General features: G+C 37.1%; 1 protein-coding gene across 1 annotated transcript; it reads left to right on the plus strand.

Moving 5' to 3' along the window:
* Positions 1 to 14: 14 nt before the first annotated feature.
* Positions 15 to 13,677, plus strand: LOC112685780 (acetylcholine receptor subunit beta-like 2). Its single transcript, XM_025557763.1, has 11 exons — positions 15 to 154; positions 1,993 to 2,138; positions 2,238 to 2,392; positions 3,671 to 3,851; positions 4,707 to 4,863; positions 8,674 to 8,801; positions 8,876 to 9,051; positions 9,679 to 9,831; positions 10,018 to 10,127; positions 10,395 to 10,498; positions 13,450 to 13,677. Exons 1-11 carry the CDS (start codon positions 88 to 90, stop codon positions 13,675 to 13,677), a joined length of 1,605 nt encoding a protein of 534 aa, XP_025413548.1. The 5' UTR covers positions 15 to 87.
* The last annotated feature ends 1,072 nt before the right edge of the window (positions 13,678 to 14,749 follow it).

The following is a 14,749-nucleotide window of genomic DNA, read 5'->3' on the forward strand; positions in this document are numbered from 1 at the left end:
GACGGGACGCGCGCGCGGGGCCGATGCCAGTCGGGGACGATCGTTTTCCGCGACCTGACAACGTTCTTGGCGGATCGCGCGCGCGAAATGAACCTGCTCGTCGTGCTGCCGCTGCTGCTGTTGCCGTTCGGCTGCTGCAATTTCGCGTTGAACAGTGAGTAAAAAAAAAAAAACAAGTCCCGTACGCGGTTCCGGGACAAACGCACTCGTCGCGTCTCGCGTCGAAACGGTCACGCGATCCCGTCGAGCGCGACGCCGAGTGCGCTGGGAGTTGTTTTTTTTTTTTTTTTCGGCGACCGCGGGCGGAATGTCGCGTGAAAAAGTTCAGACCGGGAACTGGGACCTTTTACGGTTTGATCGGTTTCGGTTGCTTCGTAAACGTTCCTACGGGTTGTTCCGGTTCCGGTTGCTTTGGAACGGTGTTCCGATCCGAAACCGGCGTTTTTCGATTCAGCCCAGTCCCTGGTTCAGATGAACGCGTCGTTTCACCCCTCACGTCCTGAGTATTTTCGAACCCATTGAAATTCGCACCCGTGTAGCCTGACGCTGTACCTGATCATCATTCGCGGATGGCCGATAAACTGCGGTGCACGTAATCTTCTCTCCCGGTGAAAAACCCTTTTCACGCATATTTTTATCCCTTTATTATGTAATGGAAATTTACTCAAAAATCTTTCGTCCCACCCACCCGTACGTTTATCTACCATACAGTTGGATATGATTATCGGTACTTGCGGTCTACTGGTGACTTTTTTTTCTCGTGTCGACTCGTTTACCGTTACAATTTTTACTTTCTAGATAAAAGGTATCTGAGAAAAGTGTTATGAATATGATATTAATCAACTTGAGAATTCCACAAATATATATTGCACGTACCTACTAAAATTTGATCGAATCGTATCACTCGATGACATAACGTTTAAGGTTAGACGCAAAAATGAATTTTAAAAGCATACGAAATCTGTAGTCCAGACGTGCGCCGTTGGAATAACGCCATTGCACCCCGGTACATTATATATTATGGTTTTGAAATAAAGAACGCAATGGGGCCAAATTCTAAACTTTTTGATAAAGCAAAATCTAAAATGTAGGATTCATCGTCAAACCCGTGTCATCATACTTAACCCAGAGACTTAATATTAATCTATAAAAATGTTCTAAGGGTACCAATCACCTTCTTATTTAAGATATGAACCATATACGCTTCACTTTACGAGAATGTTATTGGTTCGGCGCCACTGATACGACGTGTACGCGATATGAAATGAGCGTGTGATTGAAATTTGTTGTAAGGCACACACCCTTGTTTATATATCGCGAACATGTATACATTGGGTATTACGTCCTACGTTTCGAGTAAAATGCATTCGGACGCGACAGTAAAGTCGAAACATTTAATCTTATTTACGTACCGAAGTGTTTCGTTTTAAACGTCGTTACGTAATGGTGTAATGGTCAAAAGTGTTTTTTTTTTTTTTGTTCAATGACAATCAGAAAAATCGATAGCTGTTTCCAAGGGACAATGAAACCGTATCTCGTTCAACACTATTATATTGGTATATCATTTGCGGTATATATTATACAACAATATCAGGACCTAGTCGGCACGTATGCTGACAAATTAACGTCATTATTATACAGAGGCCGAAACTCGACGATGAGTTAGCTCGTTATTTTTTTCTCTTTTGCTTTGAACACAAAAGATTTTATTTCGATAACATTTAGCGGTCATTTTACGAAATCATTCGCAGAAAATTATTGAAATTTTATCTCATTAGCATATAAATAAAACGCGAACTACTGCTTCTTTTCTAAAATGTAACATTCTTATTTTCTATATTTTGCTCATTGGGTTTTTTTTTTTTTTGTAGTGCAATTATAACTCTATCCTAGTTTAACTGTAAACTAATCAATGTTTACGAAATCGTAATAATTTTAACGTAATTTTTGAAATACTTTAAGTTTTTTAGTGATATTGTTTTCCGTTAACAGACACAAAGTTCGAAGGCAATCCATACAAAAAACATTTATTCGACGATCTTCTGAGCAACTACAATCGGCTGATCAGACCCGTACAAAATCACTCGGAGAACTTGACAGTATGGATTGGTCTCAAGCTCACGCAACTTACCGAAATGGTGATTATAACATATATTTTTTAACTCAATATCTCGATTCACTGCTTATACGCACAATCACTATTATCATCGTTTGCTATCGGGTTTTATATAACGCAGAATCTCAAGAGTCAAGTGATGACGACCAGCGTTTGGCTGGTCCAGAAGTGGTTCGACTGCAATCTGAAATGGAATCCCAAAGATTACGGCGGCTTAGAAGTGTTGTACGTGCCTTCCGATCACATCTGGTTGCCGGACATCGTTCTGTTTAACAAGTAAATCTATTACAATACATTATACGTATTAATGCTTGATAAATGTTTGTAAAACTTCCGCTGCTGCAGCGGGCTAACGAGGACAAAAAAAAAAAAAAAAAAAAAAAAACAAGAGAAAAGGCGAATATTAAAAATAACACTGCACAGCAAACTCACGTTATTACTGTTATTATTGTGATTCTCCACAAATCATTTCGGTTTTATCGCGCTAAAGCAGATCACGGTTGTTGCCAACGGCCACACACGGAATTCCACTAACGAATTACGACCGATCGTGGGCGGATAAGACAATTGCACTTCCATTGACACGTTGTCGTGTGCGCGTGTGTAGGCGTGTATTTTCGGTAGCGTTCTCGTCCGAAGTCAAAAACATTCAAGTATTATTATTATTATTTACGATGGACGTGCACAATATTTTTATATTGTTACAACCTTTTTCTATTGTTTTTTGTCGTCGTCGTCGTTGCGCGCCCGCGTTTGCCCTTGTGTTTGTTTTTCGTAAAACTCATAGTTTCAAGGGGAATTCAATACGTCGCCGCACTAAACGGTCAGTTCGTTCCGACAGAAGTAGATAAAACATCGTTGGCATATTACATATATAATTATTACCGCCCGAGGTGATGGTCTCTGACGGAATAACGTTTTCACTAAAAACGCGTACTAGTCAAAAACCCAATTATAAACTATTGGAATACTACGCGGCAGGTTGTGTACGTATGTACGTGTTGTTGATCTGTTGCGTTTGATATTACGTTTTTACTCCCGTGTTGGTGCAGCTAATGTTGTGCGTATCATTCGACCCTAAGATTTTCGAACCGCGCAACACTTAACGTAACGCACACATTTCTATTCAAATTTGCTTTGGAAATACGTATCGGGGGAATCCGTTCGAATTCGCATTATTAATACAGAACGGTAATGCATTCGTTTTTACCAGGAACGTTTCGAATATTGCATTCGCGTGCGACTAACGAGGGTCACGTATAACACAAAATCGTTTCGCCAAATAATTATCTACGAATCCGCGTTGCGTAGACATAACAGTAAAATATTGACGCGCATAAAAGCGCAGTCGATGAATACTATTGTTGAGCAACAACCGGACCGCGTTGCGTAGGATGATTTTTAACTATGCGTACTTAGCTCGGCTCGTAAAACCGATGGAAAGCTGATCGGATGGTTTTACGAAACCAACAGAACATAATTTAATATATTCACGATTTACAATAAAATGTATTACACGATGAAAATAATAGAATTATACAAAATATTTTACAGCGCCGACGGCAATTACGAAGTGACCCTGATGACAAAAGCGGTGCTCAAGTACACTGGCGAAGTCTTGTGGACGCCGCCAGCCATCTACAAATCTTATTGTGAGATTAACGTGCTGTACTTTCCATTCGATGAACAGAACTGCTATATGATGTTTGGGTCGTGGACTTACAACGGACTTCAGGTGCTCGATTTCTATACATTATGTAATCATGTCTTCACCGGCGTTTTGTCGTAACCCAACTAACCAGGCCGGGGCTTACTCCTAACCCCTAAATGGACGGTTAGATTAGGATTAAATTCGTCTATCTTGTTCCAGATCTAGCAGGTCTGACTAATTCGAGTATTTTACGTCTGTACATAACTACACATTTACATTGCCCTATAAAATATATCGGAAAACGTACAACTTGCAACGCTCTAGCAAGTAAGGGATTTGAACTAAACCGGCTTCTTTGAGTTGAACATTTACAGTCAACCAATCTGCAAGGACCACGGGTGCAAAATTTACTGGTCTCTTTATGTCGAATAGGATCCCGATCCGTAACAAACAATAGTCAAATAAAGTTATGCGCTGGCACCACCTCACACCGTTCTACAAATCTCTATTGTTCATGCATTGTTCTTAATACGTAATTGTTTTCAATGTTTTCAATTATTTCGGTACATTATTATTATCACCATAATATTATCGTTGCAAACATGATGGTTGTATTTTCCAGATTCTATACACGTATAGATAAAATTAAGCTGTTAAAGGCGCTCGTTTACTTGGTTGGACAGACTTATAGTTTTCTAGATGATTACAAAAAAAAAAAAAAAAAATACTTCTAACAATCTTTTTTCACGATGGAATAGTTGTTCGAACTTGCATGCTATGTTGTTGGCTGTCGGATCCTATCCTCCAAACCCAGCACTATGTATTTGTGCTTTTTTTTTATTTACATTACGGTGTGTGATCCTATCGAACCGACTCTTCTGCGAAGTTCTGTGACAAAAATAAAATAAATAATAAATATTTTTATGTTCGTGCATACAGGTAGATTTGCGGCACATCGACCAGTCGCAAGGAAGAAACCGCGTAGATGTTGGCATCGATCTGAGCGAGTTCTACTTGTCCGTCGAATGGGATTTACTCGAAGTGCCCGCGATCCGGAACGAAGAATATTATTCGTGTTGTACGGAACCGTATACGGGTGAGTTGAAGCGTCATAATGATTTCTGGTGATTTCTGGTGTACACCAACGCGGCGAGAGATCACCTCGTATACTCGTATGCAAATCACGATGAACAAACGCGCGCGTATTATTCATTATAGACACCTCACAATAGGCGCATGTGTACGACGGTATTGCTAATACACGCTTGAAAAATTACATTTTCCGCCTCTCCGTTCTTCCTCGTGGCCATGTTCTTGACCATAAATGTCATTTTTACTGCGAGCTTCCTTATTGAATTTTACTTTTCCATTATTCTCTATAAGTATGTCCATGTTATTCGTGCAAACGCTTTTACGTGATTTAGATTGTGTTTTAATACACGTAACAGCTTTGCTGCAAAGTAAAAGCGAATAAAAATAAATAAATAAAATATATTTTTCCGTGGTTCTATGGAAATCGTAAGCGTTATTTTCCGTATTAAAATCGGCACGGTGAACGTTACATTTTTTACTAGTGCTATTTTTAATTTGGCTCTCTATATAACGATAAGTTCGCAAGTCAAATATTGAAAATATTTTTGAAACGAAATTGCTTGATTTTCACGCTGCAGTACACGCCCAATCATTACCGTTTGATTGTGGAGTATATTATGTCTTAAACACACGATTTGGAAACAACCGTACGCCGTAGCCCGAAGAAAAATATCGAAACGCTATATATATTCGTTCAACCGCGGCACGTGTAATAATACGACTCTCGATCGACTGTGTGTTTTTATACGATTATAATAATAATATAATACATGTTATGCGAAAGGAACAAGTGATTAAAGACGACGACGCTTACCCGTATTATTGAGAACAACTTTCGCCGTATACTATTCGAACGTAAGAGCAGAATATCATACATAATATTGGACCGTTGTCCTTAATATTTTATCGGAACGTGTGTATATTCTTCAACACGAAACTCTGGTCTCTCTCCCCCCCCCCCCCCCCCCCGAAAAAGATAGTACGTATCAAACCTTACGAGTACATCGATATTATATATATCGCGGTATCCGCGATGACGGGTATGTTCAGTAATGTCGTAGTAAACCATACGTTATTACAATATTTGGATTTTTCTTCATAAATTTCAGTCACTTCTTATACCACTCGGCTGTTCTATCTTGTCCCGTAATAATATAATAATATAATAATATTATTAATAATAATAATAATAATATTAATTTTGACATTGGGCCACGAACGTTGAACGGTGACGGCGGTTTAATCGGCAAATTAAATATCGACGTTGATTTCCGCGAGACGCAATAATCATAAAATATAATGTATTACACAGCAGCGGTTCCCAAACTGTACATAGCGTTTCCCTTGACGGAGTAAAGAAATTATAGTAAAAATTTATATTTGTTTTAAGATCATTTTGTCTTGCGAGCAAAAATATTCAAGTGTACTTTAACATAACCATTATTGTAACATGAAGTTTTATGTGAGCCAGCATTGGAGTCGGGTAAACAACTTGGTGTTTGCGCGTTTTTTGTCCTCACCCAATTTTACCATGGCGTACATTCGTTTCGCCTGGATTATGTTGTATGACGTACATTATAATATATGTATATTATAGTGCAATGTTTAAACGTATTTTCGCGTATGATGAAAAAAAATTAATAAAAAATATTATAGTAGATTTACAGTTACGTATTAATTTATACGGATTACCAACCTAACCTACGGTATCCCAAAAAAGGATTTTCCTTTATGACCGACTGTGTATTCATATGTCATGTTGTTTTATAGACAATCGATTGGATATTTTTGGATAATTTTTCTGGCATTTGGCTGTTGTATCATTATGATTTATTAATCAATAGATTTTAAAAACACGAATAAATTTAAACGCTTAGATAAAATACTAAAAAAAAAAAAAATATTTGTGATTCATGTTGTCTATCCAAAATGTCATTATAACTAACCTTATAGAGTCCTTCTACTTCGACCACTAATTATTACTAATGACTATAGTATTTTTATTATAATTATCATAAAAATTTTATTTTTATAATTATTTTTTGAATTGGAGAAAACATTTTATCACGAGGAATAAATTTGTTGATGAAAACTTGTCCGGTAACAAACCAAAATGATTGTATTGAATGATTCGCTATATTTTCCTGTACTTAAAATAAAAATAAACAGTAAAACCATAAGGTTAACGAGATAAACGAATTGAACAACAGATAAATTATTTTTATGTTTTAAATCTTATCCAATCGTCAAATTTAATAATATAAAAAAATATTTCAAAATGTATAGCAAAACGTTTATGTTCAATTTTAAAGGCTAATTAATGTATAGCTTACGGTCATGCGAGTTATCAAAAAAAAAAAAAAAGCCTGCATAATTTGATTTTAAATTTATTAACACAGGAGATATCGCATTCGGTAAATCATCTTAGTTGGACGAACTGTATAATATACTCGAATTATGTGTTATATAACGTTTCGCTACAATAATTAATGTTACGGACGAAAAAATAATATAATTAATAATTACGAACTGCGTCGGTACTATCGTAAATAATATTATGACGTCCGAATTCAAGATCAAAACTCCGATCATGTACGTATAGTTTTATATAATTTATAGTTAAAACACGGTTTTTACGAGTTGGCAATACATAATAGTTAATAATAACGAATAAACCACTGGTGCGGGCGAACCGTATATAAGTCCGTGCGGTGGCGACAACGCAAACATTCGATAAGTTTGTCGGAACAATTATAATAGTAATATTATACGTACGCGTACGCGTATAAATCGGAAATCGTTTTGGAAAAAATAATAATTCTATGACGTATGAGAAACTGCGATATTTTTATGACGTACAAGAAATCGTTATCGTACAGCATTATATTGATAATATGCCATAAAAATCGTATTCCACGAACTCCATTAATTGCGCAATATGCTGCGAGTGTACCATCGTTTCGTGCACAAGTGCGACGTATGACGATAGTGGTCGGGCGATAAATATTTTTTTTAATTTTTTTTTCAGGGAGATTACACTTATCATAACCGCGGTACGGTTAATACGACGAGCCGAGTTGTTGTAATGATGTATTGTATTTGTGCGACAATTACTGCCGTTTGAAAAAAAATAAAAATGAAATACCGCAATAACAATTATACCGTTCGAGGACGACGTCGTAATGAATTATTATTTTCCAAGCCTAAAAACCGTTTACCGGTTGCGAGAAATAAGAACTTAAATAATATTTATTTTTGAAGTCGTATTTGCATTTAACCTTGTCCACGGCGCATTTCGAGACCGATGTTGTAGCCGTACATGATATTATTACAAATAGAACGGTTTACATGCGGTAAGTGGTTACTGTAATCATTTTTGTGTACAGAACCTCGTTTTTTATCGATAAAATTTATTATTGGACGTGGAAATCGTTATAATTATATGCGTTTATCAATACGATTCCGTTTTCAAAGATTTATTTTGACACTCGTTTTTCATATGTTCTTTTGTCAGATTCGCAGATCATATAAATATAAAGTTCCAATAATGATTTCGCTCGTGTTTTTCTAAACACTATTGTCCGATCGATATAAATGTGATGAAAACGAAAAATTCCCATTCGAGGTAAATAAAAATAAAATAGCGTTACGCCCGACTGCGATAAGTCTAGAGTTTAGAAATCGTATGACAATAATATCGCGTTGTTGAGGCTGGAAAATTATACATAATTTTCGTCGAACATAACCGATCCGTCCGACTGACCGTGAATCGTCATGCCTACTTGTTTACGAAGATGCATTTTTTGTTCCGCAGACATAACTTTCAACATCAAAATGCGGCGTAAGACCCTGTTCTACACCGTGAACCTAATCATCCCGTGCGTTGGATTGACGTTCATGACGGTCCTGGTGTTCTACTTGCCGTCCGACTCCGGAGAAAAGGTAAATATGAAAATATTTGATAAACGCGCGTTGTGGCGTCTAACCGTCTAACCGTTGCGTTCGTAATTTCGCAGGTGACCCTGTGCAGTAACATCCTCGTGTCGTTGACCGTGTTCTTCCTGCTGTTGGCCGAAATCATCCCTCCAACGTCTTTAGCCGTCCCGCTCCTCGGCAAGTACCTGTTGTTCACCATGGTGCTGGTGTCCATGTCGATCGGCATGACCGTGGTCGTGCTGAACATTCATTTCCGGTAATAACCTGATGAATCACGATTTCTCGCTTAAGTACTCCGATTACACGGTATATGATTCGAAACGTTAAAAGTATTTCAACGGACGCCGTTTTTCCCAAGTAATTATAAGTACTTCCAGTGTTTTGGATACTTTTTCACCGAATAGAATAATATCCCCAAACCCATTATTAATCGCGTTCGTCGATTTCACGATGCTGACCAAAGCGAACTTTCTTATTAAACGTTGACATATTCCGTACGTGCGAAATGAGCAATATTAAATATGCTATAGATTTTCGCCTCAAAGCTGTGCGAATAATTAAAAACTCCAGGTACTTTTGTGCATTATGTACAAAATTAATTTTCCCTTTCATCCTTTTTCTACTTAACGGTTCTGATCTACCGCAAGGATTTGAACTCTTCTATAACGCTAATCGAAATGTTGCATTTTCATCAATTTACAGCCTCCAACCTGATTTAAATTTTCAATGCTAATATTCCGGTCACTAAATTTGAAAACTATTCGAATTATAATACTGTGTTCGATATCTTATAAATAGTACATTTAAAATATGTCGTTTTCATTTACCGCTTCTTGGGCGCAAAGTTAAAAAAAAAAAAAATGTTTTCTAAAAATACCTACAGGTCTCCGTCGACTCACACTCTGTCGCCATGGGTGAGGACCGTATTTCTCCACATGATGCCGCAGATCTTGATGATGCGACGACCTCCGTACTCGCTAATGACTAACGATGGATTCCAGAGCTCACCTGGCTACTTCAACGAACTGGACTACAGGTACGGAGCGATTTTTCATGTGCTGTTTCAGTGGCGTAGCCCCTATGTATTAAAATGATTGTATATCTTACAAAATAAGAGAAACATTTGGCAGAAGGGTTATAACCAGTTAACTCTCCTCCTGGCTACGCTACTGTGTGGTTTCAAAATAAAAAATACATTTATTAATTTTAATTATTTACTTAGCCGGGACAGCATCAGTGACAGTGGCGGAACCGAACAAAAACCTTCAACCCTGACGCAGAGACACTGGTCCTTTAAGAAGATTCAATCGGTACATCCGCACACTGTGTACCGTAAGTAATTCTATTATGATACCTACCCCTTCCTAATAATTGAAAATAATTATTATTTTTCGGTAAATCGTTAAAATGAGTATGTTATGATTACAAACTGGGCAGAACGTTCATTGGCTAATTGGTTTAGGCTATTTTATTGTATAGGAATGTCCTTCGCGCGTTACATAGCAGACAATATTAACAATATTAACAATTAATAACAAATTAAAATAATAGAACAGTTAAAAAAAAAAACACGTGACGATGATGATATTATTATTTTAGCGGAGAACGTGATGCCGAAAACGATGTCACCAGATTTACTCAAGGCTTTACAAGGGGTCTGCTATATTGCTCAACACATCAAAGACGCGGACAAAGACAAAGAGGTACGTAAATCGCAGAGTAAAACATATAGAAAATATTTCAATTCGTATAAACAACGGGATTTTGACAAACATCGGACTGTACACAATGAATTCGGTTTCAGCATACAGTCTATCAATTGTTTAATTATTTATTATACGTGTACACGTATTTATCGGTTTGATTAAAACGCGTGCAACGTAATATTAACGGTGTATATTATTTGCAATCATTAACCTACGGCTAGGTCGTAAAATAATTATTTTCCAATCGAATATAATTAAAATTAAACATGCATTACTTACTCTCTATTGTATAATATTATAAACCTACATACGATATGAATAATCAACTAAAAACGGTAATTTTAATATAATCATCACGAAAAATGTTTCGTTTGGGTCGCTTGATCAACTGACTTTTAGTTTTTGTACAAATAAAACATAGTTCGCTTAAATAATTACAATAATTCCGCGCCGTGCTTATAGTAAATGATAACACATTTTTTTGTGCCTAATTTTAAGCAATAGACAACTATACATACCTGCTGCAAGAAACGCAGCCAACTTATTAATAATAATAATTTATATTTTTATCAATATACAAAAGTATGATTGATTCGTAGTATTTTATGATATTCATTAATGCATATCACGTACGGATGTCGTTTGAAATTGAAACCCACTGATTATTTTATTTTTTTTTTTTTTTATGAGATTTTAACGTTACATTATGATATCTCGACAATTATGTACATGAATCTGAAATAAATTAAGGTTGGTAAAGCTCACACTCTTAAATTCGGAGACCTGATTGCAGAATAAAATTTAGCGTATGTTTGATTATATTAATATTGTCGGTGGAAAGAGGATAAGGGAAAAATGAATACCAGAGATGAAAAAGAGAATCTTTAGCTGAGATCTTTGGATAGATAGAGATTGACAATTTATGAGTAGGTGATGGAAATTACAGTATTCTCCACCACAGTTGGGTAGGGGACAACCCACTGATAAATACAAAATAAATGTATTACGTCGCTGGTCGAAGTAAAATTTAATCCATGCCATCAGGAGGTACTTTACCTGATATAATTTGGTTATATATATATATGGGTATACGATTGGTAAAATATGTTATTTATTATATTATTCATTTTATGACCCATACGGTAATCATTACGAGTGCGATAACGGGTTTTTATTGATTTCGCATTGTTTTCCTTTCCTATTTCCGTTATCCAATCGATTCAATAAAACTCGCGCATCCTGCCGGCCTACACGAACCGCGGACGAAATCCAAGTTTATTACCTATCCAATACTCCCAGCGATTATTTAACGTATATTATAACTACGAGGATTTCGGAGGCACAGCTTTGAAATGATCACTCAATCCAGCGTACATCGCATCACATACATAAAAACACGGAATCGTAAAGTTCTTCGTGCCAAATAACGTGTCATCACTATTATCAACTCGTTTCGGTGATCGAAATTATTATTCCCGTTGTAATTATAATTTTTTTGAAAAAAAAAATATGTGTGTTTTTAGATTTTTCACGAGTTTTTTCATCGTGATGTGTACACGCGAACAGCTCGCGTGTAGGCCGTGCCGTCGTTAGTGAACTGGCAACTTAGAAAATTGCTTTGGGCCTCGCATTTGTCAAGTTAGATATTTTTAGGTGTATGGAAATTGTATTGGTCTTTCCTGGGGCCTCGTGAAAGCTTGCGATGGCACTGCGTGTAGATATACTACTATTTTGTATAATATATGAATGCATACTGAAAAATGGTTAACAAAAATATGAGTGAACGCGTACCGCGGGGAAAAAAATAACAATTCCAATCGTGGTGACTCATCGACATCGCTATATTATTTATCATTATAACACCTCCGCAACCGCAATGATTTATTATACTCATTGACTCCGATCGTGTATATACAATATAATAGTACAGCACGTCGGAGTAAGGATGCGCGTAAGGGCATCTCCCGTATTTACCGCCTGACCGATTATATTCATCCCTTATATTCTCGGAACGGCGTCCCCGGAGGCAACGACACCTTGTAAATACGTTCATTTCTCTGAATCGCAGTCGAATTTATATTGTATTTATACGAAACAGAAAAAAATTAATGGTTATAGGTTTGTTCGCTCCCGCAGAGTTCTTTTTATTTTTTCCGAACGAAATTCTCGATAAAAATTAGTATCATATGTTTCTTCCGACGCACATGATGTGTACTTAATGTATATGTTTATAATGTAGCGTGACCAACGATCGTTTAACAAACGAAAATTTCCTCTAAGATTTGTCAACGTTTTTAGCGAAGGGTGTTCTTTTGTAGAGTTCTAAAATATTGATATAATAAATAATTGCAATACTTTCTCGTATTGTTCGCAGTATAATATTTTTCAAGAATTATTTTCATTATTTCAAGAAAATATTTTCGTTGAACATACAGCGGCCGTATACGAACGTGGGTGTTCATTTTGGAGGAGTTGACAAAACAGTGTACTCCTTCTCCATCCCACTGCCAGCCGTAAAAATAATATAAACTTTTAATTGAAATATCACCGTTAAGATAATTATTAATTCAATTAGGATGTTAAATCGGTATGAAAACATACGACTTTTTTGCCCTCCTGCCCTTTCTAAAACTTGACCTATAGTCGTGATAGGGTAATATAGTTACGATTAGTTATCGCACGTGCACAAAACACATTTGTGTATACGTTACGTATGCAAGTAAAATCGATGATCCAGTTGGCGGGAGAGGTACAGCAAGCAAAGTGTGACCCAGGTAGTTTTTAAAATCAATCAAAGCGTATCCATACTAATGGCGAGCTCACGTTTTTCGGGTGAAAATTTCCGGGCGTACGATCTTTTTTTCCCCCCCTTACATATTAACGTGCTCGCCGTTGTGTTTCTTATACCGTATACCATTTCATTTCGTCTGTATTCGACGGTTGCGCAGGTGATCGAGGACTGGAAATACGTGTCGATGGTGTTCGACCGATTCTTCTTGTGGGTGTTCACGTTGGCTTGCATCGTGGGCACGTGCGCTATCATATTCCAGGCACCGTCGCTGTACGACCAACGGCAGCCCATCGACTTCCAGCTGTCCAGCATACCACGACGTCGCAGCAACTTGGCGCTGCCGCACGAGATCGACTTTTACGAACGTACGTACGGCGCGGATTAAGATCAAGACGAGATGGCCAGACACCTTTAGTCCGCGGTCGCCTCGAAGTTTACGCACGATTGTTGGTTTACACTGATTTGCATAAGTTATTTAATAATCAAACTGTTAATTAAGTCCTGTTAATTTTTTTTTTTTTACACGAACGCGGAACACGCCGTACACGCATGTATTATACCGTTCGCATTTTCGACGCGATGTTGTTAAATACGTTTTCGCGTTTCCATTTCGCCGGCACCGCTGGACACCGCCGGGTATCATGATATTATAGATTATTATTGTCATTTACATATTCCGTAGGTTAGCATAAATAATAGTAGTGCAAACGCATTGATAGTCAAAGGGGTTGGTCGGGTACGCGAAGAGAATCGCTTATCGGTCAAGTATAATAAAATACCTAAATCTAGTTATAGAGTAAACGGGAGGAAGAATGCTATCATATTTATAGCTGCACACTGGTTGGTCAACGGTAAATCTGTTTTTGTTGTTGGAACGAAGTTTATAACGTCACGTGTGACGCTCTAAACGTATTATGAGTATTCTAGTGGTTGCATATTTATGGCCGACAGTAAACATACGATGAAATCAACGCAGAAATCGAACGAAAACGGAAAAACTTTACCGCACAGAAGTATTACGTACCATTTTTTTTTTTTTTTTTTTTCGTATCGTTAAGTATATATTTAACGTTATCGGATGGAATGCATAATACTCCTTTAGCGACATTATTTTATAATATTCAACGGAACGTATTCGCACGAACACGTGGTTTTTATAATTTACCGAGTTCGAAATCTAAAGTTGATGAAAGAAAAAAGTTATAACACGTCAGTACAGGCATACCGAAATAACGTTTCCGTTTTATTTGGACGATAATAAATGTAGTTAACCGACAAGTCGTACCTGATGACCGACTAACCGAATGTGCGGTCGTACACCACGCACCTCCTATTGGTGCGCTAACGTCAGAAGAATTTCATGGTATACGACCCCTATGTCGTAGGGTCTGCTGTACGATAATTTTTATTTTTATTATTTATTTCTCGAAGATTTTGGAATGCGCACGGTTGAATGC

This window comes from Sipha flava, unplaced genomic scaffold, assembly GCF_003268045.1.
Source record: "Sipha flava isolate LNK unplaced genomic scaffold, YSA_version1 290_pilon_pilon, whole genome shotgun sequence".
Taxonomy (NCBI): domain Eukaryota; kingdom Metazoa; phylum Arthropoda; class Insecta; order Hemiptera; family Aphididae; genus Sipha; species Sipha flava.

Bases quoted from the DNA above. Each gene is read 5' to 3' on its own strand.
- LOC112685780 (XM_025557763.1), top strand. From the start codon at position 88: ATGAACCTGCTCGTCGTGCTGCCGCTGCTGCTGTTGCCGTTCGGCTGC. The intron at 8,802-8,875 runs GTAAATATGAAA...GTAATTTCGCAG, and splicing joins CGTCCGACTCCGGAGAAAAG to GTGACCCTGTGCAGTAACAT. The intron at 9,052-9,678 runs GTAATAACCTGA...AAATACCTACAG, and splicing joins GTGCTGAACATTCATTTCCG to GTCTCCGTCGACTCACACTC.